Source organism: Vicugna pacos, chromosome 22, assembly GCF_048564905.1.
Source record: "Vicugna pacos chromosome 22, VicPac4, whole genome shotgun sequence".
In the NCBI taxonomy this organism is placed as follows: domain Eukaryota; kingdom Metazoa; phylum Chordata; class Mammalia; order Artiodactyla; family Camelidae; genus Vicugna; species Vicugna pacos.
This window is the reverse complement of record NC_133008.1, coordinates 8,313,544-8,341,014: the sequence shown is the minus strand read 5'-3', so window position 1 is coordinate 8,341,014 and position 27,471 is coordinate 8,313,544. Positions and strand designations below refer to the sequence as shown.

The window sequence follows — 27,471 nt, the reverse complement described above, 5'->3', positions numbered from 1 at the left end:
AACCTGCTTCTCCTGTAGCCTTCTCCATTTTAATAAATGGAAACCCCATCTTTGCAATATTTAAAGCATACACCCTTAGAGTGATCCTTGAGTTCTCTATTTCTATAGCATTCCCCATATCCAATCCATTAGCAGGTTTCACTGGCACTTCCTGCTTCTCCTCCCTCCACCAATCCCAGCCAGGTTCACATAGCTGTTACATCTCATCTGGATTATTGCAGTGCCCTTAAGTAGGTCTCTCTGCTTTCCACCTCAACCCTCTAAGGTTGTTTTCAGTATGACACTCAAAGTAAGCCTTTTAAAACATCAACCCTTCAAAAACTTTTACCTCAGGGTAAAAGGGCGTAATAAAACACGTCTTCCTCTCCCTGAATCCTTTCTTTGACCTCATTTGTTCCTATTTCCTGGGCCATATAGATTTTCTTGATTTTCCTTGAAAAATGCTAGAGTATATTCCTTTCTCATGATCTTTGATGTGGTATTTCATCATTCAGTTTAAAACATTTTCTAAGTTTCACTATGACTTATTCTTTGACCTAAGGATTATTTAAAGCTATATACTTCTTCACTTCCAAACATGGAAATATTCTAATAGTTATTTTTTATAATTTTTTTCTTGGAGGGGAGGTAATCAGGTTTTTCTTTAATTAAAATTGCATTTTGTTACATTTATTGTATGTATGTGTGTGTGTGTGTATGTATGTATGTATTTCCTTTTTCAGTTCTACTAGGTAGAATTATTACAGTTCAATGCACATATGCATTATATTGCATGTAAATACATATAGACAGTACACTGCACCTATTTTTTTTTCATGGAGGTACTGGGGATTGAACCTAGGACCTTGTGCATACAAGGCATGCACTCTACCACTGAGCTGTAGCCGCCCCCACCCCCTCATTTTTATAATTAATAAAACTTACTTATTGTAGAACAGAGGATATATTTCAGATGTTCTAATTCTTTCAAATTGTTTGAGATACACCTTATGGCCCAGTACATGGAGAATGTTTGTAAATACTCCCTGTGCTAAAAAAAAAAAAAAAAGTATATTTCACAATTAGAGTGTAGTAGTTTATATATATCCAGTTAGGTCAAATTTGTTATTCATGGTGTTGGAATTTGTTTAAACCTTTAGTGATTTTTTTTCTTAGCTTATTCTTTTAATTACTGAGAGAGATTTATCTTCACTATGATTATAATTTTATTAATTTTTTCTTGTAGTTCTGCCAGTTTTTGCTTTTTGTATTTTAAGGCTATGTTGTTAGAGGCATAAAATTAAAAAAGAATGTTTTTGGTCAAGTGAACTGCAACATTTAGTCCACTTTAATTTAATTAGGGACATTTGCGTGTAAGTTTGCTGTATTATTTTATGCTATTTGTCTTACTCTTTTTCTCTGCTTTCCTGCCTTCTTTTCAATTAATTTTTTTTCTTTTCTTTCTTTGTTTTTGGTTTTATTTGAAGAGCCTAATTCTTTTTTGTTAATAGTTTTTTTGTGTGTGGGGGGTTAGGTTTATTTATTTATGTATTTTTTAATGGATGTACTGGAGATTGAACCCAGAACGTCAGGCATGCTGGACGTGCTAAGCCTGCACTCTGCCACTGAGCTATGCTTCCCTGCTCACCTTTCTTTTTATGTTCCTCTCACTCCCATTCAAGCTTGCGAATTACATATTTGGTTTCTCTTTGTTTTGGAGGGTACCGTAGAAATTACAACAGGCCTTTCTAACATCAATTTTTAAAATCCCTATGCCTTCCTCCCTGACAATATGTAGACTTTAAAATATTCCTTCTTAATAATATATAAATCCACCCCCTTTTTAAAAATGGATCAGTTATTTAATTAGGTCCTCTGCAGTAAGTTTAGAACACCAATTTGTGAGGATAAATTCCATCTGTGAATGCAAACACAGAGTGGAAGTAGCCCTGGAGCTGAGGAACAGCTTTGATTCTTCACAGAATTTGTGAGTCCACAGCTTTCTGATCAACCTTGCGCCGCTCTGTAATCTCATACTTCTCTTTCTCTGTGTCAAAGATCTCATCTTCCTGGTGTCTGAGCTTAGGCAGCTTCTTTTTGAAGTAAGCATCAGTGAGATGTTCTGGGATTTTCACACCACTGATGTCAGTTCTGGTGGAGGTGGCAATGACAAATTTCTGGTGTGTTCTGTGCAGAGGTGCTCAATTGAGGGACAGAGTTCTGGTCACAAGAAGTAAACCACTGCTCAGGTGCTTCAGGAAAATGACCCTCTTGTCTCTGTGGCACCCGGTGAGGATGGTGAGAATGGTCCCCGAAGTGATGCTGGTGTGCAGTTTACTCACGTGCTTACTGAAGGGTTTCTTGCCGTGGCTCAGCAGCTTTCAAGGCGCATCTTCAGTAGGATAATATCTAGTCATTTCGTGAAGTTTGACCACTTGGGTACCACCATTCTTGTCACCACCAACTTGTCTTGTGACAGTAGCAAGAATCCTTACCTACTTTTTCTTTTCAACCTTGGATTTAGCTGCTGAATACTTCCTCTTGTACAAGGCCTTTCTGGAATACGTAGCTGATTGGAAATAGGACAGGGTTTTGGCTGCAGTGGGGCTTACCCTTCTTAACCTTTTTAACCTTGCCACCAGCATCAGCCTTCTTGGCTCCAGGCTTTTTCTCCTTAGTGTCTGGCTTCTCAGTTTTTTCACCGCCACATTGCAAGATGGTAAAGAGCGATAATATGTAAATCTTAAGAGCACTTTAACATCGTTTACTCCTTTCCAACATGGAGTATTGTTGTGAGTTCTAATTTACTGTTTTTGTTTTAGACTTCATTAGACATTGTTTTAAATAGTCACTGTTAATTTTGCACATTTATTCCTTTATTTTTCATATATCAGACCCATGATGGTTTCCTTTTGACTGAAATATGTATCTTTTAAAATTTTCCTTTCTGAGAGTCTACTGGTGTCTAACTCTCCTAGTTTTGGTTTGTCTGAAATTATATTTAGCTCTCTTTCTTGAAAGATATTTTTGCTGGATAAATAAGTCTAGATTAGGAGCTATTTTCTTAATCGCATGCAGAAAATATCATTCCACTGTCTTCTGACTCCCATTGTTGCTGGTAAGCCAGAAGAATTAGAAAGCTTAAGCCTTTAGACATTATGCTGTACACCAGAGTACATTGTAACTGACTATACTTCAATTAAGAAAAAAAAAAGAAAAGAAACCTTGTGCCTTTAAAGATAATGTGTCTTTTTTCCTCTGGTTGCTTTTAAAGATTTTCTCTCTTTTCTTTTTTTGTCAGGGGGCAGGGTTGGTTTTGTTTTGTTTCTGAATTTGATGTGTCTAAGTGTGGATTTCTGTTTGTTTATTCTTCTCAGGATTTCATAGTCTCCTTGAAGCAGTGGATTTAGTGACTGATAAATTCTGGAAAATTCTCAGCCAATTTTTATTATTCTCTCTGCCTTATTCTCTTCTGATCTTCTGAGACCCCGATTAAGTGTATGTTGACCCTTATCATTGTGTATTATTACCTCTTATGTCTCTTACCTCTCTCTATTCTATTATATATTTATATGTATATATGCATATGTCAGTATGTGTCTCTTCCTGCTCTTTTTTTGTGTGTGTGGAAAAATAAACAAGAGAATTCTACTATTGTAACTATTTTCAAGTGCACAGTTCAGTGGCATTAAGTACAGTCACAGTGTTGTACAAACATCACCACTATCTGGCTTCAGACCTTTTCATCACCCCAAACTGAAACCCCATAACTATCAAGCACTCTCATTTCTGCTCCCTTCAAATTTTACTTTCTGTAGGGGCGAGCCGTTACTTCTCACTGAAATGCTAACTCCTTGAAGGCAGGTATTTTTTTCCTGTTTAGTGAACTGTTGTATTTTCAATACCTAGAATGCTGCTTGGATATAAAAATGGTTCAGTAAATTCTTCTTGAATAGGTGAGTACTAATGACAAGGGTGACATTGTAACTGTGGCATGAGAAGATCATATCAGCATAGTTAAAAATTTAGTTTCTTCCAGAAAATAGACCTAATAATAACCAATTTTGCAGAGATACTGTGGTGATAACATTAATTTAGTATTATACCAGTGTTATCTGTCTCTGTGTATATGCTAATTTTGGATATTTCATATAAGCAAAATTAAAGGATATGTGGTCCTTTGCGACTGGCTTCTTTCACTTAGCATATTCTTTAATGTTCATCCATAGCATGTATCAGTACATTATTTCTTTTCATTGTTCTTTCTTTTTTTTATTTTTATGAGGGGGAAGTAATTAGATTTATTCATTTATTTACATTTGGAGGAGGTACTGAGTATTGAACCCAGGACCTCATGCATGTTAAGCATGTGCTCTATACCATTTGAGCTACAGCCTCCCCCTTCTTTTCATTGTTAACATTATTCCACTGTATAGATGTATTACATTCATTTATTTATCAGTTTGGTGACTGTTAGGTTTGTTTCTTCCTTTTGGCTGTGTTGAATAATACTTCTGTGAACATCTGTGTACAAGCTCTTGTGTGGATTTATGTTTCATTTCTCTTGGGTGTGATACACCTAAGAGTAGGACTGCTGGGTCACATGGAAACTTTGTGTTCAACCTTTTGAGGAAATGCAAACTGTTCCAAAATGGGCTGCATCATTTTACTTTCTGAACAGCAGTTAGAAAGTTTTGACTTTTCACATCCTCACCAATGATTGTCATTTTCTTTTTAAAAATTCTCTTACTGAATGTGAAGTATCTAATTATAGTTTTGATTTTCATTTCCCTCATTACCAATGTTGTTGAGTGTACTTTCATGCACATGTTAGCCATTTGTATATCTTCTCTAGAGAAATGTCTATAAAATTCTTTCTCCATTTTTAGAAGATGGAGATGTTTGCCTTTTTATTGTTGAGTTGTAGTAGTTCCTTATATATTGCAATGTATAGTTCCTTATATACCCCAATGTAAGTCCCTTTTTTGATAATGTGATTTGAGAATATTTTCTCCCATTTTGAGTTATCCTTTTGTTTTCTTCATAGTGTCCTTTTTTTAAAATTGAAATATAGTCAGTTTACAATGTGTCAATTTCTGCTGTGCAGCATGAAATAGTTCAGTCTTACATATACATATATTTGTTTTCACGTTCTCCTTCATTATAGGTTACTGCAAGATATTGAATATAGTGCCCTGTGCTATGCAGTATAAACTTGTTGTTTATCTGTTTTATATATTGTAGTTAATATCTGCAAATCTCAAACCCCAATCTATCCCTTCCTGCCCCCTTCCCCTCCTGGTAACCATAAGTTTGTTTTCTACGTCTGCTTTGTAAATAAGTTCATTTGTCTTTTTAGATTCCACATATAAGTGGCATCATATGGTATTTTTCGTTCTCTTTCTGGCTTACTTCACTTAGAACTACAATCTCCAGATCTATCCATGTTGTTGCAAATGGCATTATTTTATTCTTTTTTATGGCTGAGTAGTATTCCATTGTATAAATATACCACAATTTCTTTATCCAGTCATCTGTTGATGGGCATTTAGATTGTTTCCATGTCTTGGCTATTGTAAATAGTGCTGCTGTGAACACTGGGTGCATATATCTTTTCAAATTAAAGTTCCTGGATATATGCCCAGGAGTGGGATTGCTGGATCATATGGTAAGTCATAGTGTATTTTTTTTAAAAAAAGTATATATATATCTTTTGGGAGGAGGTAATTAGGTTTATTTTTCAATGGAGCTACTGGGGATTGAACCCAGAACCTTGTGCATGCTAAGCATGTACTCTACCATGGAGCTATACCTACCCATCTGCCTTAAATTTTAAGTCCATACACATTTTGTATAATTAGTGTTAAGGTAGGATTGATGTCTGTCACTTTGGTATTTGTTTTTTTATACGTCTTGTATTTATGTTCCTCTAATCCTCTGTCACTGCCTTTGTGTTAGATATTTTTTAAAAATTAAATCTCTATTTCTAGTATAACATTTTAATTCCCTTGTCATTTATATCTCCCACACACATATGGTCATTTTCTTAGTTTAATGTGAGATGACATGTTACTGTCAATAAAAAAAGGAAATGGAGATTTTGAACCTAGTTGCTTTTTAGATTTGATTTAAACACTTTGGAACAAATTCTGTCCATAATTAACACTAGAGGGAAACAGTGGGTTGTCCTGCAAATAACATGGTCTTTAGAGTTAATCAAATGTTTTCTGGGACTGCCATAACGAAGTACCACAGGCCGGGTAGCTTAAACAATACAAATGTAATTGTCTCAGAGTTCTGGAGGCTAGAAGTCAAGCATCAAGTTGTCGGTAAGGACTGGTTCCTTCCGAGGGCTGTGAGAATCTGTCCCATGCCTCTCTTAGTGTCTGGGGTACCTTGGTTTGTGGATGGCATTCTCCTTGTGTCTTCACATCATCTTCTATGCATGTCTGTCTCTGTGTCCAAATTTTCCCTTTTTATAAGAACACAAGTTATATTGGATTAGGGGACCACCCTAATTGACATCTTGATCATCTGCCAGAACACTTTTCAAATAAGGTCACATTTACAGGTACCGGAGAGTATATCTTTTGAGTGACCACAGTTCAACCCAATAGTGTTTATAAAAAGGCCTAGCACTGGTGTATTTCATCCAACCAGACATACAGAGAAAGCTGTTCTGAAATATGCCTATCCTGACCGTCTAAGCTTAGGGGACATTCTTCATTCCAGTATTCCCTGATACTCTCCACGTGTCTTGGGGTCAGGAATTCATCTTTGTGTTTCTCGTTGAGCTTTGTGTGTAGATATTTAATTGAATTGTGAGCTTTATAAGAAGTTATTTGGGAGTCTTTCCAAGTTGAATTTTTAAGCCATATGACAAGAGTTGTATTCCCCCCCAACCCCCCTTTAGTTTTACCTCGTTGTTACTTTCTCTCTTTTCATGTTTTGGAGGCCTCTAGAATTCTTTCCTGTTTCTAGTTTTTTATGTATTAAGGTCATTTGGATTTAGATGTTGTTCATTAATAATATGTGTCTGTATAGACGTTTTCTTCCCAGTGGGTTGTATATATTGTTTTATTTGGTCATCACGGTAAATGATTTAAATAATTAGCAGAAAATGAATGTTTCAGGTTTATGAACGTCTTCACCCATGATTAGTTTAATGAAACTATACTTTTGTGTTTCTCAGTGACTTTATTGTTTTTAATCATCATAGTTTTAGCATAGTTTCTAAATAGTTGGTATATTGTATGTGTGGCTGTGTACTACATTTTCAGTATCCCATAACTTCATTTGCATTTTGCATATTTCATTGAGTTTTCAGCATAATTTAAGATGTCTCTTGTTGGATGTTAACTTTTTGTTGTCATAAGTAACAGCTTTAGATATCTTTCTACAATTCTTTTACTTGTTTAGAATATTTCCTTTGGGTTAAAATGTTAGGAGTGGAATTAATAGTTTGATGGTTTTACAGTGGTAGAGCAGTGTTTCTTTCCTGATTTTATGGCTTAGGAAACTGAGGCTGAATTAACTGATATGTTTAAGATGACACAATTTGTGAAGGAGGCAGCTTATTACTGCTTTGTCTGGTTGTGTGATTCTGGCTTCTGGCTTTACCTGATACCACTCGTGTTCTTTCTCATCTGTCTGTTACTGAAGGCATGTGTTTTTGTGGCTTTAGTTCCTAATAATATAATCACTTTGCAGTAGTAATATGAGGGAAAGATGGAACTAGTATCATGTCATAGATTGATTATGGCTGAATTTGTCATAAAGCATGTAATAATCATGGGGTTTTATTGTTACTGGATAGTAGTTGATAATTTGGGATCCTGAGTTGGACTGCTCAGATCTGAATCCTGTCTCTGCCACTTACTAAATAACTATATGACTATAGGCATATAGTAAATTAGGAGTAATAATATAGTATCTACCTTAAGAGTATTAAAGAGAGAACAGTGCCTGGCATATAGCAAACATTAAGTGAATGGTAGTACTACATATAAAATCATTTAGTACTCAGATAAACAAGCAAATTCTGTATTTAGCAATAATTGCCAAATTAACTCGATTCATTACAAGTCAAATTATATCAGAAATTTATGGGAACCTATTCAAATTGTGGTTTTCAGTACAGAGGCATGTGAAAGATTTGTTTTTCCATCCCATCTTGGTATCTTGTTTCTAAAGTTTCAAAGCCAACATGCTTTGAAGTCATGTTTTTTTCTGATAACTTACAAAATGATAAGAGGCAAAAATGGCCCCTTGGGACTTTGTTTTTTAAAAGGTGTACTTTCTGTCTCATTTCCTAGTAACTATATACGTGAAGAACTAATCACACTGTTTTCAATAAAGGCATTCCATGAAATTTAACTTATTTCTCTCTGAATGCACAATCTTGGATGAATGATAACTTATAAATCATTGAATTGAGCTCAATACTTTGATATCCTTGAGCCTCAGATATTGTTCATCATTTTTATCTGAATGATTTCAGTCATTTCATTCAGCATATTCTTTATTGAACACTTAATCTGTGTCAGGTGGGTACTGTTCTAGGCATTAAGGAGGGACAGTTGAATCTGAGGGAGTAACTCGCCAAGTCTTTTTCGAGACATGGCATTTATAGAAAGTCAGAATATTTGTATGTCCCCTTGGAGTAAATGGAGTAGACTGTCCTTTGTCCAAGTACCCTGGGTGCTTCTTTTAGCTACCCAGAAATATTTTAGCACATGTGAACTCCTTTGCGTGATTTATCAGGTGGAAAGCTGGGTCCCACTGAACAAAAAGCTGTCTTCCTCTCAGGGCAGAAGACGTGTATTGTTTATAGGGTGTTATGGACATGGGTTTAAAAGCTGAGATGGAAGCATCTGGATTGCAGACTAATTAGGTATATTTTTGGAGAAAAGATGCAGCCAGAGTCTCTACTTTGGATAGGTCCAAGGAACTTGACTCGTATTGTGCTTGCATGAATGAATGAATGCTCTTGGAATTGTGTAGTAGACTGTTCTAGATGCAGCCTCTCTTGGATGTCCTGGGAAAAATCCAGGTCAGTTGTATTGACATTGCAGGAATCTATCTTGTAGCTTTCAGGAATATTTTGTTAGGGCCATTATTGTTAACTACTTAATAGGAATATGTGTGTTTGAGAAGGACGTAGAGCATCACCTGCAGAAGGGACCGCATTCTCTGCTCTCCCGCCCCAGCCATGTTGTGATTCAAGGACTAGGGCAAAGGTATCTTTTCTTTGGAATGATACTGTTTATCTGTTATTTCAGTTTTTAGCTCTTTAAAAATGGAACAGTTTACTTATTTTACCAGAATGCAGGTAGATTACTTGGGTAAAATAAATATAAATCGAGAGCTAGTACTGACTGTATCAAGGGCTATGTTATGAACAGTTAGTGCAAAGTAATTTTGTTGTACATATGTTATAATTGTTATTAAGCCTGGAGTGTTTTCATCCAGTATTTTTTAGGTAATGCTTTCTCAGAAGGCTAATGGGAAGATGATGTATTGTTTCAAAAGGTTTTGATTCTTACTGATGTTCCCTGTTTTGTCTGTCTAAAGTGTCAACCCAAGAAAAAGGCTACACCACTGAAGTATGAAGTTGGAGACCTCATCTGGGCAAAATTCAAGAGACGCCCATGGTGGCCCTGCAGAATTTGTTCTGATCCGTTGATTAACACACACTCAAAAATGAAAGGTAATACTTGCAGTTGATTATACATAAGATACAGTATGGAATTACAAACCTGCAGTTGCCTTCAGTAATAATTCATTTTTACCTTTGAGCATTTCATAAATGAATTGTTATTACTTGGGTTTTTTGAATCTTTTTGTTCTAATTTATTTTACTGTATGATTTTAAAATTCTCAATTACTCTATCTGTAGAAGCCAGGAAAATGTTAGGCTTATTACCTAAAGTTTATTTTGTCCAGAATTACTTTTCAGTATATTGTTTTTCTACTTCAGTCTTCAGGTTTGTATCTTTTTTGTTAGTTTGAAAGCTGAAATGGTTATAAAGAATGCTTAGAAGTTATTCTGAATTTTTAAATCTTGATTTATTCTCTTTAGCTACTATAGTTTCTTATTTGATTGTTCTATTTGAATTTCATGTATCATAACTTTAAAATGCTATAATATAGAGGCCAGAACTTCATTTTGAGCTCCCTTTTTCCTATTAAGATAGTTTGTGATTTACCCCATTCTTTACCTTTCCTTTCAAAGAGTAACCAATTGTTACTAATACTTTTTTTCTAGACTTTCTTTATGTAAGTCCAAATGTATATATTCATCTCCCTACCCTCTTTGATTTTAACATAAAAGTAGCGTATTGTATGTATATTCTGCAGTTTGTTCACTTGGAGATTTTTCCATGTGAGCTTATTGAAAACTTTCCCCGTTTTCTTTTTTAAGTGCATGGTTTTCCACTTCTTGAGTATGGTATCCTTCTTATAACCGTTTCGCTGTTGATGGATGTGCGGGCTGTTTCTAACCTTGTGTCGTAAAGACTGCCTGTCTGCGTACGTGCATGTGTTTATGTGCAACACAAACAGTACCGTAAAGAATGACTGTGTGTCACGTGTGCATGTCTGTCTGTAGGACGATTTACCCAAAGTGGGATGCTGGACTTGATTTTATATTTTGGATATTAATATTGAGGTGCCCAAAGACCTTTATAGCTCACCATTTTAAAGAAGATGATATCAAACTTTGTGACCGACCTATTTGCACATTTAAATTCTACTGGTAGAAAATTCTTTTAGTCTTCCCCTTGTACCCTTCCTGTGCCCACGAGACTGCTGGCTTCTTACTCACTGTGGTGTTCCTTGTGCACACTAGTTAGGTCTGTGCCATTTAGTCAACAAATAATAGGTACATTCTGCAGGTGCTGTGCTAGATATTGGGATCTAGTAGTTGGCAAAACATCAGTTTTGCTTGCGCTTGTGTATCCTCAGAGTCTAGTTAAAGAGACAAGTCACCAGCAAATAATCAAGTAGATAATTACTTAACTGAGAAGTGTGTTCAAGGAAAAGTATTGGTGTGTAGTCAGTAATACGGGGGACACCTAATCTGGACTTTTGTTGTGAGGTAGTCAAGGTCAGTTTTGCTGGTAAAACTGTCTTTAACCTGAAACCTGAGAGGATGAGTAGGAATTAACTAGGAAAAAAAGAAGGTGGTTCGGAGCACAGAATGGAGCTTGTGCTCTGCCCCGAGAGGGCTGCAGCCTGTAAAGTAATGGAAGTGGCTCATTATGAAGCTGGAGAAGTAGATATGTGTCAAATCATGCAGCATTTTGTAGACTTCATTCAAAATTTAAACTTTTTCCTAAGAACAGTAGGATACCATCAAAGGGCTGTGTGTAGAGGGAGATGTGATCTGATCTGTGTTTTCAAGTTCACTCTGACTGCAGTGAGGAAAATGACTTGGAGAGGGACACAGGTAAATCAGAGGAGAGAGTTAAAAGGGCCATTGCAGTGGTTATGGTGAGATGAAAGTGGTGAAAGGGAATGAAGAACTACTTAGGGGATGAAGTCTATACGTTTTGGTAATGGGTGGATAATGGGGGGGAATGAAGTCCTAAGGTCTCTGTATGTTAGGATGGCTCCCAAATTTTTAGCTTCACCAGAGCATAAATAGTGTTGCCATTTGCAGAGAGCACTGGGACATCCATAACTTGGAGGTGACATCTGCTTGCTGATATTAATTGAAGCCATGGATAGGGCATGGATGACATGACCTCGGTACAAAATACACAGTGGGAATAAAGGTAGCTCTGAGGAAGCCAACATTTGAGGTCTGTTGAGGACACTGAACCTGCAAAAGAGAGGTGAAAAAATCAGATAGAAGAATCGGGAGGAGGAAAACCAGGAGAATACGGTGGACTAGAGCACTTTGGTGACTAGAATGTTTTAAGAAGGAAGTGTGGTTAGTTTGGTTGAGCGGTGCCTAGGCACCGATCAGATAAAAGGCCATTAGGTGTAAAGGGCTAGAGATCATTGGTAATCTTTTTGGTGGTATGATTGTGGTATTTGGTGGTGTGAAGTTCAGTTAGGCTGGTTTGAGGAAACAGAGACAAGGGCAGAGGAGTGGGGATACTACGCCAGAGAGAGAGCTAGAGAGATACATGAGGTCCGGAAGATTTTTTAAAATGGGAATGATCATGCAGTTAGTGTTGATGAGAAGAGTTCTGGGGATAGAGATTGAAGACAGGAGTAATAAGGGATCCAAGATGGGAACATGACAGGATTTCTGAGAAGGGAAGAGGTTGAAGGAATTCATATCACAATGAGGAACTGGCCGTGGCGAGAGTAATAGCAGTACCCTTCAAGTGTTAACATTAGGAGCGGATGAGGGTGCTGTGATTGGAGGCTTGGTGTGGTAACCTTAAGGACTCCTGTCTGTCCTGCCGTCCTTACCTCTAGCACCCCTGTCTTCCCTAGTGTGCTCTAATTTTGGTTAGGAGTTGAATGTGTGCACATTATTATGTTAACACCATACAGCTTAGCCATGTAGAGTCCTATGCTCACTCTGCCCTCAGCCTATTTCCTTTGTGTGTGTGTTTGTAATGACCTTTGTGTGTATGTGTGTTTCAGTGAAGGGGGGTGGTTCTTAGTTTTTGTTCTCTCCCCATGAACTGATACACCAGTAATTTGTCATTTTTCATCATCTTGAGGAAATCCCACCTGGAGTCTTTACTAGACTCCTTCAGTCTGCACAGATTACCTTCTGTGCCTGGTTAACAGCTGTCAGGTTGGGGATTGCCTTCAGCTCTCTTTTGTGTTGAATTTCATGTCTTCCTTGTTTTGAGTTTACTCACTCATTTTGAATGTATAACAAATCCTTCAATAGTTTCCTGGAGAAGGGGATGTGGGAGATACATTTTCTGAGGCCTTGCATTATCTGGACATATTTTTATTCTTTTCCTACACCTGTTTGGTAGTTGGCTCTATAAACACTAGGCTGGAAATCATTTTTGCTCAAAATTCTGAAGGCATTGTTCCATTGTCTTCTATCTTCCAGAGTTGCTGTAAAATCTGAGATTGTTTTGATCTGATCTTTTGTATGCGACTTTTGTCCCTCTCCCTGAAAGCTTGTAGACTCTTCTGTTCCTGTAGTTCACAGGCTGTTCCTTGCTGTGAGTCAGTTTTTACTCTTCGTAATGGGTATATAGTGGGCCCTTTTGATCTATAATTTAGTTTCTTTAGTTCTGGAACATTTTCTTGAATTTTTTCATTGATTTATTTCCTTTGCTTATACTCTATAATTCTCATTTAGAAATTGACTTTCCTGTGTTGGACTTAATAATTTTTCCATCTTTTTTTGTTGAATTTTTGTTGTTTTTGCCCTATTTTATGGGAGTTCCCTCAACTTTTTCTTCAGAGCCCCCTTTTCAGTGTTACATTTCTGCTCTAATGCTTTTAATTTTCAAGAATTTGTTTTTGTTCCTGCATCTTATTTCATTAGTGCAATATCCTTTCTATTTCTGATGATATTAATGATAGCTTTTGTGAAGTTTTCTGTTTCGTATATAGTCTGTTTTCAAATTCCTTTTCATCTTCACTGTTTGTACCTTTGTTCTTTTTTTGGTTTGTTTGAGGCTTTACTGAAATCTGTGTTCAAGAGTTAAAACTAAAGAGCATGTGGACACTTCTGAATGTGCGGAGCTTGCATACTTTTAATTTCCTTGTAGGGTGACCTCCCTCCTTCTCCCAGTCCCTTCTGAGTACCTTCTCCATTTTTTTCTTGGCTTGCTGAGACTCACTCAGAGATGAGTCAGTCTTTGGTCTCCTACTTAGAGAATAAGAATCTGGCTTCTTGTGTTCTGGGAGCTCAATGAGGGAAGATGACTGCATGGTTTTAGCATTCAGTTCACTCCCTCCCTCTATTTTGGTATCGTTATCCCCCTGGACTGTGTCTGGTGGTACTCAGTCTGGAGGCCTGTTTTACTCCACCTAGTGGAAAAACCTCTAGTCTTCTATTGACTGGAGGGAAAAGGCAGTGATCTGGTGGCTTGGAGTGGAGGAGAAAATTTAGGTATCCAAGGCTGATTGACAGCTTTCAGTCAGTCATCTGTATTTTATCCTCCCAAACTCCGGAAGTACCAGGTGTTGCCATTTCCTGGGCCTTTTGAGGATGAGTGGTGTTGATACAGTTGGTTCATGGCTTTGCTCACTGATGATTTAGGATTTAGCTTTCTTGGGTCTGTTATTAAGTAAGTTAACATAATACTTATCCATGTGCTTTCCAGCTTCCAAATCTGTGTAATATACCTGCACAGCTGGTAATTTATTCAGCTGTTCTCTCTTGCTCTCCCTGTTCTTAATGGGTCTATCTTTGAAAGTCTCTTTACTATAGCTTTAGTGGAGATTAGGAGGGCAGGGTGAATTTAGAAGTGTTTATTCAGTTCTTCATCTTGACCTGGAAATACTCTAACTTCATCTCGAAGAGTTTTTCAGCCAGTCTTGTTTCTACACCTTTCCATACTTCTTCTAGGGTACCCTTTACAAGTAGGTTTACCCTTAGCAAAGCAATCTGGGAGTGCATCAGACTGCTTCTTAGCTTTTCTCAAGACTGGCCTCTCATTTGGTTTAACTCTGACCTTCAGCTTTTCTAGATTTTTATTGTTGTTTCTTTTCGTTTGTATTTGTTTCTTTTAAAAACTGCTTTTCCTGTTATTTTAGTGGGGTTTCAGAAGGGAGCAGAACTGAAGTTGAGTATTCAGTCTTCATTCTTTACCTTTAAAGATTTTCACTTTAACATTGTTTAATAATAGTTTTTGAAAGGATTCTTCTTAATTTGATTTACTAAAGCATAGAATTACTGTGGCTCTTTATAGTACTGGAGGGAACTAACATGTGAATCAATCTGTTGTCCTAAAATTCCTTCCATGACTCTCTCTTCCAGTGACAGCTGTCCCCTTCCTTTCATAACCGTGCTTGGAAGAATCGTCCGCTTTCTTCACTTTCAGATGTGCCACTCATTTCTGAACATACTCAAATTTCTCATTCTCTCCTTTTATTCCACTAAGCTTGCTCTAAGCATGTACTCTTGGTACTATTTTTATCTAATTCTTTTCGTTCTTCTTTGCTGGATCCTCTTCTACTTTGCCATTAAATGTTGGTAATTCTTTTTTTTTTTTTTTTAATCTTTCTCCCTTTTCCATCCTTACTAACGCTGAGTTTTAGCTGTTGCCAGTAAACTGAATTCATACCCATCGTGCTGTTGTTCCCCCGGGCTTCAGCTCTGCATGCCTAACTGTGTACGTGACGCTTTCACCAGGAGGTCTTTTAGTCAGTTAAACTCAACTTGTTTAAAACTAAACTAATTATTTTCCTCCTGAAACCAGTACTATCTCTTTCATTTCCTGCCAAAGTGAGTAGATCACTGCCTCTTAGTTACTTAAACCGAATACGTAGGAGTCACTTTTTCTTCTTGTGTCCTATACCAACCATTAAGTCGTTTTTTCTTTTTCAAACAGCTTTATTGAGATACAATTCATGTAACATACAACTCACCCCTTTAAAGTATACAATTCAGTGATTTTTGATATATTCACAGAGTTGTGTAACCAGTTAATTTTAGACCATTTCACCACCCCAAAAAGAAATCCTGTGTCCCTTAGCTTCTCTCCCCCGATCATTTTACCCCTTGTACATACCTCTTTGCCCTGAGCAACCAGTAGTCTACTTTCTGTCTCTATAGTTTGCCTATTCTGAGTACTTAATATACATGGAATCGTATATCCCTTGTGACTGCTTCTTTCACTTAACATAATGTTTTCAGGGTCTGCCCATGTATCAGTACTGCATTCCTTTTTATAGTGGATAATATTCCATTGTATGAATAGATTGCATTTTATTTATAAGTTCATCAGTCAATGGACATATGGACTGTTTCTACCTTTTGGCTATTATGAATAGTGCTGCTGTGAATATTCACATGATAAGTTTTTATGTAGACATATTTTCCTGTCTTTTGGGTTTATACCCAGGAGTGGAATTGCTGACTCAAATGGTAACTCTGTTTAACTTTTTGAGGTACCGCCTGCCTTTTTTTTTTAATTTAAATTTTATTGTGTAAATTTCAGGGGCACAGCACCGCAAGTCTAGTTACCATCCATCACCATACAGTTGAAACCCTTCACCCATTTTCTCTACCCCCCCAGCCCTCTTCCCCTCTAGTAACCACTTATCTGATCTCTGTATCTATTAGTTTTTGCTTTATTTACTTGTTCATTTGTTTTTTGTTTTTGTTTTTTTTAGATTCTACACACGAGTGAAATCATATGGTATTTATCTTTCTGTGTCTGATTTACTTTACTTGGCATCATACCCTCAAGGTCCATCCACGTTGTCTCAGATGCTAGGGTTTCGTTGTTCTGTGGCTGAGTAGTAGTCCATTGCGTATGGATACCACATCTTCTTTACCCATTCATCCACTGATGGACACTTAAGTTGTTTCCGTATCTTAGCTATTGGAAATAATGCCTCAGTGAACGTAGGGTTGCATGTATCTTTTTGAGTTAGTGCTTTCGTGTTCTTTGGATAAATACTCAGGAGTGAAATAGCTGGGTCTCCCAGACTGTTTTGAAAAGCTGCTGTGCCATTTTACATCCCCACTAGCAGTGGGTGAGGGTGCTGCTTTCTCCACATCCTCACCACCAGTTGTTACCTGATTTTTAAAAAATTTTTGGTTAAAGTACACATAACATAAAATTATCATTTTATCCATTTTTAAGTGTATAGTTTAGTGACATTAAGTGCATACACATTTTTGTGCAGTTATTACCTCTACCCATTTCCAGAAGTTTTTCATATTCCAAAAACTGAAACTCTACCTATTTAACAGTAACCCCAGTTTCTGGTAAACACTATTCTGCTGTCTCTATGAATTTGACTATTCTAGGTACTTTATATAAGTGGAATCATAGAGTCTTTGTCCATTTGTGTCTGGCTTATTTCACTTAGCATAATGTCTTTAAAGTTCATTCATGTTGTATTATGTGTAACATTTATTCTTAAGGCCCCATAATATTCCGCTGATATGTACACCACATTTTATTCATCTGTTCATCCTCAGTGGACATTTGGGTTGTTTCCATCTTTTGGCTGTTGTGAGTAATGCTGCTGTGATTTGTGTTCAGGTGTCTTTTCTATCTTTTATTTTATATATATATGTATGTATATGTATGTGTGTGTGTGTGTATATATAGTCTTTTTGATTTGTCTTAAAAAATCTTTCAAATTTTGTTCTTTTAATTCCCATTGCTACCGCCTTAGTTTAGGTTCTAGTCATCTTGCATATACACTATTTTGGTAATCTCTGGTCTCCTCTCTGTTTCATCTTAAATATGTCATTCAGAGGTCAAGGAGATTATCTTTTTAAGATGCAGAACTGATCCTGTGGTTCCAGAGTTTAAATGTGGTTCAGTGCCAACTGGATAATGATCAAGTTCTTAACATGGCCTCTGAGGTCTTTCTGGTCTGGCCACTGCTACCTGCTTAGTGTTTTGAATTTCTAGTTCCCAGTTATTTCATTTGTTTTATTCATTCCTTTAAGGGTCCTAGGCCCTCATATTGGAATTCTCTCAACAATCTGTTAACATTTAAAATTTTGCTCAGGTATCCTATTTGTCTTCCAATTAATGATTTTCACTTTTTAAAAAGCATATTTTTGTATTATTGCAATTATCATGCTGTTTTACCACAATCTATTTATACTGTATATTTCTTACCCATCAGGCAGTGAGTTCTTTTCTGTCCTCTGTGTAGTCCTGGTACATCATGAATGTTCAGTCTGTGTTAGTTGAATTAAGAGAATGATTTACTTTTCAAATTGACTTTAAGAATCTCTATATAGGTGCAAATGTATCTTGACAATTTTAATCCCCCTTTTTAGGTGATTTCTATTGAACTATTTAGTAGGTAGAGAGTAAGGAGTTCAGTTTTTTCACAGAACTTTTTTTAAAAATGTGCAACAGAACAAAAAATTTAACCAGGTTGTAATTTTATTATTAAGCTATATTTTTATAGAAAAAGCCATTTAATCTAAAGTTTTATGATAGCTCATAGGTACTTTTCGTTCTTTGGTTGTATAGTTTTGAAATTAGCATTTATAAATAAGTTGCCATAGAAATTTACTTGAAATTTTGGCTGCTCTTAAAATAACTGCAGGGTCAGGAGTTCGGAAAGTATTCACAGCCTCTATACTTGTCCTAAAGTTCAGTTTATAAATTTCTCCTTTCTTTCTGTTCTTTCCTTTTCCTTTTTTCTTTCTTTTTTTTTTTTCATTTTGAAGGAAATAAGCTTTTCCTAATTTTTCAGAGATGTTTGGATTCTTGTTTGTTTTGAAACAGGATATGGTTATTGTAAGGGAATTCAGTGAGTAAAAATGAATCTTTACATGAGATGATTTCCTTTTCTGAAAAGAGGCAAATCATATTGTGTGGCCCCGACTACATTTCTTTTCTGTTTGTTTTTTTTTTTTTTAATTGAAGTATAGTTGGTTTGCAACGTGTGTTAATCCGACTACATTTCTTTTGTGACATTTTTTATTGGTATGAAAAATGCTAAAGTGGTAAGTGTATGGAAGATACATATACTTAGTAAAGTTGATTTTAATATTTTCCAGATGAGATTTGTATTATTTTTGGTAATTATTTGCACAGAACCTTGGACAACCAAGAAACTGTAAAATACGGGATTTCTTTTTGTTTCTGCTGTTGAGATTTCTTTTTTCTTTTCTTAGCTTCTGTATTTTGAAATATCAAGTTCCACTTTCTCTGCAAAGCCAGTGTTTCACTCTGAATTTGCCCTCTCTGAAGTCATTGGACTTATTACTCTGTCTGTAAAGTGGGGATTATGCTACTTACTTCTTAGAGTTGGTTCTTGCGAAGAATACACAGCAAGCACCTAGCGTAGTAGCTTGCCCAGATTCTCAGTGCCATAATGTGAGCGCATCATACTTGGCATAGTGTTGAGACATTTCTTCCTTTTCATATTTTAGCAGAGTGTTTTTAAGGGTTTGTTTGGTGGTTAGTTCTTATTGATTACTACATTTGTGGTGCTATAGCTTATGATATACCCTTTGTAACGTCTGATAATTAGAGACAGATGGTAAAAGGAGCTTAGTTGGCTGTTATATTAATTTGTTCTATGATTAGCTAATCAACCTCTAAGTGGTTTGGAATATATAGCGTATTACCAGACCAAACCGTTGAATTCTTTCATTAAACTCTTAACCATTTTCTTGCCACATGAATTGAAATTGAAACTTTACCTTCTGGCTGGCCTACATCAATCACATTTTCTTGTTCTGTAGACTTTATAGGTTGTTGATTTTTATTTTACTTGTTTTTTGAGGTTAAAAGAGACTTCTGTGGCAACAGTGATGTGGCTGTTCTCTTGATGATGAGTGGTCTCTTTTTAAAGTAATGACGCTGTGGTTTTTATTTTTCTCTAGTTTCTAACCGGAGGCCCTATCGACAGTACTACGTGGAGGCCTTTGGAGACCCTTCTGAGAGAGCCTGGGTGGCAGGAAAAGCAATCGTCATGTTCGAAGGCAGACATCAATTTGAAGAGCTACCTGTGCTTAGAAGAAGAGGGAAGCAGAAAGAAAAAGGATATAGGCATAAGGTATTACTGGTTTTTTTGTTTTTTTTTTTAAAGAAAGCCTCTCAAATTATCTTCTTGGGGAAGGGGAGGGAAGAGGAAATGGAGGGTGTACAGGATCAATCGAAGGAAGAAGTATTATATTTTTGAAATGTAAGTTGTGTTCTTTAGTAGTAGGATGTTGGTGAGAAAATTGGTAGGAAGCAAGGTTTTTTGCAAGGCTAGCCTTCCAAATATTTATACTCAAGTTTTTGAGAAATGATTTCAGCTAACTTTTGCCTTGTCACTTAGATGGGACAGTGTAAAGTGGCGTGACCAGTCGTCTTCGGTTGTATCTGATGTAGGAAGAAGATAATCATCAGATGAAGTACTCTACTTCTCACTGGGGATTAATTATTTCTCTTAAAAATGAGAAAGATGAGGCTTTAGACATCTTTGTTATGTTTGTTGTTTTGACTTGTGTGTGGTTAATGCTTAAGGTTGCAGTTTCAAACCTGTTATGTTTTAATAAAAAACACTGTATTTTTGTTTCATTTGCTTGATGTTGGGTTACAGTTGGTTGAGTATAATTTTGGCTTATTTCTTTTGTTACTCTTCTATAGTCAGTTCTAGAAGGTACAATAATTCCTCTTATGTTGGTATTTCATACTTCTATGTACAAATACTTTTTAACTGTTTCATAAAAATTATAACCAGGATAGTTTAGAGTCAGAATGCAGTCCCTGCTGTTTTTAACTTGAGTTTCTTCATCTCTGAAACTAACGTTGATAATATGTACCTTGTAGAACTATTGTGAAGATTAGAAATAAATATTTAATATGTTATAAGGCTGATGCTCTGAGACAGCTAGTATGTGCTGTTGTGAGGATACCAGAGGCCAACTGCATCCTTTCTAATCCTTTGGGCAGTTGATGGTGGGAAGGTGTCAGTTTTTGTGTCAAGCCTTTAGCTGTGTAGGTTAACCCCCTTTTCAGAGAAGTTCACTAGGGCTTTCAGGTTGGAAAATTGATTACTATGGTTGTAGTCAGAGAACTAATGAATGTATGTTTTTATGTAAAGTAAACCAGATGATCAGTTTATTGCTTTATAAGAGAAGGCTACCCATCTAGTGATCTGATTTTCACATGCTCAGCAGAACATCTGTTTCACAAGTATTTAAGTGTTTGTGAATATAAATTGATAGTTAGAACCTTGGCTAATATCTATTACATGAAGCCAGGGAGAGATTAAGAGTCTGGAAAATTAGGTGTATTTCACAGAGCCTCCATGTTCTCACGCTGTGAGGAAGTCAAGAAAAGAGCATATGTAATTTGTTACATATCAAGGGCGTATTGGTGTCTCTGGACCACATGATTAAGCCCAGGAGACTGCTTAGTTATAATCCAGATTGTACATAATGTGTTTAGAAGAATCTTGACTAGCCAAGGCCCTGGTGATAACTAGAGTTTCAAATTTCAGTTCTTCTAGGGCAGGTCTGACCTGTTCATTTCTCCAGTCCTAGTTTTCCCACATTTATCTTCTTTAGCCTTTTGCTTTTTCTCTTTTATGCCACTGAGCAAGTGCCTGGCCTTTGTAAACCAGGAAGAAAATAAACCTTTATTCTAAGGTTTGGGAAGGTAAGTAGGAATGGTCTGGTTATTCCTTGATTTAGTAATGTAATGTAGTCTGATCTATGGTCTACTCTTTTGTGCTTTTAATGGCAGGGAGAACGAGGGGTTTGTAAGCTCAGTCTTTCTCCAGTGACAGATCTTAGTGGTAGAAGTAGTGCTGAGAATCCCCATTCGTTAAGCTCTGAGTGAGCTGTGAGTGTTAACCACCTTCTGGTCCCGTAAAAGTTCCTTGCAGAAGTACGAGGCTTAGAAAAGCTTTTGATTTGCGAGGTGTTCACTGATCATCTCCCTGTTTCCCCTTCCGTTTCTTAGGTAAGTGATCATCTTTTCCTCTTTTTAATTTAAGGTTCCTCAGAAAATTTTGAGTAAGTGGGAAGCCAGTGTTGGTCTTGCTGAGCAGTATGATGTTCCCAAAGGGTCGAAGAACCGAAAATGTGTCACCAGTTCGATCAAGTTGGACAGTGAGGAGGATATGCCATTTGAGGACTGTACAAACGATCCTGAATCAGAACATGACCTGTTGCTTAATGGCTGCTTGAAATCTCTGGCTTTTGACTCTGAACATTCTGCAGATGAGAAGGAAAAACCTTGTGCTAAGTCTCGAGCCAGAAAGAGCTCTGATAATCCAAAAAGGACTAGTGTGAAAAAGGGTCACATGCAATTTGAAACACATAAAGAAGAACGGAGGGGAAAGATTCCAGAGAACCTTGGCCTGAACTTTATTTCTGCAGATGTGTCTGATAAGCAAGCCTCTAATGAACTTTCCAGGATAGCAAACAGCCTCACAGGGTCCAGCACTGCCCCAGCAAGTTTCCTATTTTCTTCTTGTACAAAAAACACTGCAAAGAAAGAATTTGAGACTTCAAATTGTGACTCTTTACTGGGCTTATCTGAGGGTGCCTTGATCTCTAAACGTTCTGGGGAGAAGAAGAAACTCCAACGAGGTCTGGTATGTAGTTCAGAAGTGCAGCTCTGCTACATTGGAGCAGGTGACGAAGAAAAGCGAAGTGATTCCATTAGTATCTGTACCACTTCTGATGATGGGAGCAGTGATCTGGATCCCGTAGATCATAGTTCAGAGTCTCATAACTGTGTCATTGAAATTACAGATGCTTTTGATAGAACAGAGAACATGTTACCTGTGCAGAAAAATGAAAAGGTAAAGTATTCTAGGTATACTGCTACAAACACTAAGATAAAAGGCAAGCAGAAGTCCCTTGTTACTAATTCACATTCAGACCATTTAATGGATTGTACCAAGACAGCAGAGCCTGGAACTGAGACGTCTCAGGTTAATCTCCCCGATCTTAAAGTGTCAACTCTTGTCCGAAAGTCCCAGTTGGATTTTAGAAATGATGGTCTTTCTCCAAAATTCAGCACACCGTCAAGCATTTCCAGTGAGAACTCACTAATGAAAGGTGTGGCTACAAATCAAGCTCTGTTACATTCAAAAAACAAACAGCCCAAGATCCGAAGCATCAAGTGCAAACATAAAGAAAATCCAGTTGTGGTAGACCCTCCTGTTGCAAATGAGGACTGCAATTTGAAATGCTGCTCTTCTGATACCAAAGGCTCTCCTTTGGCCAGCATTTCCAAAAGTGCGAAAGTGGATGGGCTAAAACTACTGAGCAACATGCATGAGAAAACCAGGGATTCGAGTGACATAGAAACAGCAGTGGTGAAACACGTTCTGTCAGAGTTGAAGGAGCTCTCTTATAGATCCTTAGGTGAAGATGTCAGTGACTCCGGAACATCAAAGCCATCAAAACCATTACTTTTTTCTTCTGCCTCTGCTCAGAATCATATACCCATTGAACCAGACTACAAATTTAGTACATTGCTAATGATGTTGAAAGACATGCATGATAGTAAGACCAAGGAGCAACGGTTAATGACTGCTCAAAATTTGGTCTCTTATCGGAGTCCTGGTCTTGGGGACTGTTCTACCAGTAGTCCTGTAGGGGCTTCTAAGGTCTTGGTTTCAGGTGGCTCCACTCACAATTCAGAAAAAAATGGAGATGGCGCTCAGGATCCAGTCCGTCCTAGCCCTAGTGCGGGTGACTCTACACTGTCTGGGGACCTGTCTACGTCCCTCCCTAGCTTAGTGTCCGATAAAAGAGACCTTCCTCCTTCTGGCAAAAATCGTTCAAACTGTGTCACTAGGCGCAATTGTGGGCGATCAAAGCCATCATCCAAATTACGAGATGGTTTTGCAAACCAGATGGGAAAGAACACAGTGAACCGTAAAGCCTTAAAGACAGAGCGCAAAAGAAAACTGAACCGCCTCCCAGCTGTAGCTCTTGAGGCTGCATTGCAGGGAGTCAGAGAGAGTAAGGGTTCAGAGAATGGCTCCTCCAGAGGTGAGGCAGAAGACCCTGGTAAAGAAGAACCCCTTAAATTAATGGGCCATTTAATAACTGAGGATGGTGCCCAATTTTCCAGTGTTAATTTTGACAATAAAGTAAACCAGTCTGATCCTGGTAAAATTCCTGAAAAAGGCTCCTCTTTTGAAAACAGAAAAGGCCCAGAGCTGGACTCTGAAATGAACAGTGAGAATGAAGAACCCAATAATGTAAATCAAGTGGTGCCTAAAAAGCGGTGGCAGCGTATAAACCAAAGGCGCACTAAACCTCGTAAGCGCACTAACAGATTTAGGGAGAAAGAAAACTCTGAGGGTGCCTTTGGGGTCTTGCTTCCTGCTGACCCTGTAAAGAAGGGAGATGAGTTCCCAGAGCAGAGACCTCCTCCTTCATCAAACATACTAGAGGGTGCACTGACAGATCCAAATCATGCTGGCTGCTTAAATTCAGCTGGGTTGAATGTTTGTGATAAATCCAGTGCCAGCATTGAAGAGATGGGAAAGGAGCCAGGAATTCCCAGTTTGACTCCTCAGCCTGAGCTCCCTGAACCAGGTAAGGACTCCTGACTGTGAAAGAAAGGGATTAGAGGAAATAATAGTGATGCCCTTCTGAAGTTGGTCTGTTTTCATGGAAGCCCTAAGTATAAGTTGGGAGGGAAGGATTCTCACTTGAAGTAAAGAAAGGGCTTTCTGTAGAAGGGCCTGAATTTTGAAGACCAGGTTTCCATATATTTTCAGAAATTGTTTTTACCGAGAAGCTTTTTTTCTTTTTTCTTTTGCTTTTAGTAAGTCTCAAGAACATTTTGTTCCTGCTCACCATTTCCTACCTTTTATTTTTATTTATTGGGGATTAGTTAGGTTTATTTATTAATTTTTCTTGATGGAGGTACCAGGGATTGAACCCAGGACCTCATGCATGCTAGTAGGCACACACTTTGCCACTGAGCTGTACCCTTACCCCCTATTTCCTACCTTTTAAAATCTATGAACTTCTGGAAACTTAATCTGGTATTGTAGATATTTGAGAGGCTCTGAGCCTAAGGTTTAAATCTAGTTGTTAGTCTACAGAAAGCAAATAGATTTTATTGAATATTAGGTTCTCTTGGACTACAACTTAAGGAAGATCTACTTGTTAAGTAGACAAAGGGGACGTGTGCTTTTGAAAAATTGAAAGTATTCCGTAGTACTTATTTCAAGGCCTTAGATGTCTTGCATCCCTTCTGGAATGAGGTTGTTTGAGAATAGTTTTTAAAAATCTGAAGTACCAGGGTACTTAGCAGCAGAAGGAAAATGGCAGAAGTCTTTAAAGATATTAATGTTACACAGTATTGTTATTGATGATAAAACTGATGTTCCTTAAACATAGTTTTCTCAATGTTGTTTACTGTAGTTGATTCTGTTTTCTAACAGCTTTGTTGGAATATAATTCACATGCTAGAGAATTCACCTTTTAAAGGTTTATACTTCAGTGGTTTTTAGTATACTCACAGACGTGTGCAACCATAAGCATGATTAATTTTGGAATATTTGCATCACCCCAGAGAGAAACTTTGTTCCCTTTATCAATCTCCCTTCGTTTCTCCCCAATCTATAGATTTGCCTATCCTGTACGTGACGTACAAATGGAATCATGATTTACGTGGTACTTTTGTGTTCGGTTCTTTTACTTAGCATATATCAGTACTTTATTTTTATTGTAGAAAAAACACATGAATTTACCCTCTGAACAAATTTAAGTATACATTACCATATTAACTATATGCCCATTGTTGTACAACACCATTTATTGAAGAGACTATTTTGTCCCCATTGTATAGTCTTAGCGCCCTTGTCAAAGGTACTTTGACCAGACGTGTAAGGGTTGATTCCTGGGCTCTCTGCTCTGCTTCATTGAGCTGTGTTTGTCTTTATGGTAATACATTGTTTTCATTACTGTAGCTTTGTACTATGTTTGAAAACAGAATGTGTGAGACCTCTACCTTTGTATCTTTGTTTTGACTGTTCGGGGTCCTTTGAGATTTCATGTGAATTTTAGAGGGTTGTTTTTTTTTTCCTCTCTCCTATTTCTGCAAAAAATGCTGCTGGGATTTTAATAGAACAGTGAATCTGAAGATCACTTTTGAGTAGTGTGGACATTTTTAAAACATTAAGTCTTTGAATCCATGAACACAGTATATGTTTCCATTTATTTGTATCTTTAATTTCTTTCAGCAATGTTTTACGCTTCAGTGCCCAAATCTTTCATATCCTTGGTTAGGTTTGTTCCTAAGTATTTTATTCTTTTTTTGTGCTGTTGTAAGTGAGATTGTTTTCTTAATTTCCTTTTTAAATTGTTTATTAGTGTATAGAAACACGACTGATTTTTTTCAATGTTGATTTTTCTGTTTTGCAGCTTTACTGAATTCATTTATTATTCATACAGGTTTTTTTGTGGAATCTATAAGATTTTCTATGTAGGAGATCATGTCGTCTATGAACAGAGATCATTTTACTTTTTCCTTTCCAGTTTGGATGCCTTTTATTTCTAATTCTTGCCTAATTGCTCTGGCTTGGACTTCTAGTATTATGTTAATTGGAAGTGGCAAGAATGTGCATCCTAGCCTTGATCCTGATCTTAGAGGAAAAGCTTTTAGTTTTTCACCATTGCTGTGGAATTTTCATGTATTACCTTTATTATGTTTAGATAATTATCTTTTACCTTGCTTGAGTGTTTTTATCAGGAAAAAGTGTTGAATTTTGTCAAGCTGTTTTCTGCATCAGTTGAGATGATCATGTGATTTCTTCCTTCATTCTTTTATTTGTTTTTTAAAATTTTTTGAGTCAAAATAGATTTATTTAGAGAGGGCACTCCATACACAGAGTACAGGCCGTCTCAGAACGCAAGAGAAAGGCCATGAGGCATGGGGGGGTGGTTGGTTAAAGTAGAAATAGATACACACTCCACAGAGTGCAGACTGTCTCAGGAGGTGAGGGAGCGAGACGTGTTGTGTTACATTTACTGATTTTTGTTTGTTGAACCATCCTTCCATCTGAGGGATGAGTTCCACTTGGTCATAGTGTATAATCGTTTTTATCTGCTGCTGTGTTTCAGTTTGCTGCTTTGTTGAGGATATTCACATTAGTGTTCATATGGGATATTAGTCTGTATTTTTTTTTAAGTATATTTGTCTGGCTTTGGTATCAGAGTAATGGTTACCTCATAAAATGAATTTGGAAATGTCCCCTCCTCTCCAGTTTTTTTTTTTGAAGAATTTGAGATGGTTTGGCTTTAATTGTTTTTTAAATGCTTGGTAGGTTTCTCCGATGAAGCCATTTGATCCTGGGCTTTTCTTTCTTGGGAGGTCTATTTGTTTTTACTGTCTGTCTGCCTGTTTGTTTGTTTGTTTGTTTCATTTACTGGGGATAGAATCCAGGAACTCATGCATGCTAACCATGTGCTCTCACTGAGCTATACCTTCCCTTTTGGAAGGTTTTTAATGTCTGATTTAATCTCCTATTTGGGTTTTCTATTTTTAATGATTGAATCTGGGTAGTTTATCCAATTCTTCTAGCATATCCAATTTGTTGGCATGTAATTGTTCATAGTAGCCTCTTAAAATTCTCTTTTGTTTCTGTGGCTTCAGTTGAAATGTCTTCGCTAATGTCTGGTTTTAGTTACTTGTTTCTCTCCTACCCCTCCCCTCCTCCACCATCTTTTTGTAAAAACGTCTTGGTTTTGTTGATATATATTTTTTAAATTCTCTATTTTGTTTATTTCTGGTCTAATATTTATTACTTCCTTTTGTTAAGTTTAAGTTTAGTTTGTTCTTTTTCTTGTTCTGTGAATGTAAATTTAGGTTGCTCGTGTGAGATCTTTCTTTTCCTTGATGTAGGCACTTCCTGCTACAAACTTCCCGCCTAGTG

General features: G+C 37.0%; 1 protein-coding gene and 1 pseudogene across 6 annotated transcripts in view; one reads left to right on the top strand and one right to left on the bottom strand.

The window, feature by feature from the left end:
• NSD1 (nuclear receptor binding SET domain protein 1) overlaps window positions 1-27,471 on the top strand; it is a 126,828-nt gene that overhangs the window by 37,578 nt on the left and 61,779 nt on the right. For all 6 annotated transcript variants that reach the window (XM_072947175.1, XM_072947172.1, XM_072947176.1 and 3 more), the window contains 3 exons: window positions 9,553-9,688; window positions 19,451-19,623; window positions 21,556-24,121. In XM_072947175.1, coding sequence (XP_072803276.1) covers window positions 9,553-9,688; window positions 19,451-19,623; window positions 21,556-24,121 — 2,875 coding nt within the window. The remainder of the gene's footprint in view (window positions 1-9,552; window positions 9,689-19,450; window positions 19,624-21,555; window positions 24,122-27,471) is intronic.
• Window positions 1,866-2,396, bottom strand: LOC140688331 (large ribosomal subunit protein eL6 pseudogene; annotated as a pseudogene).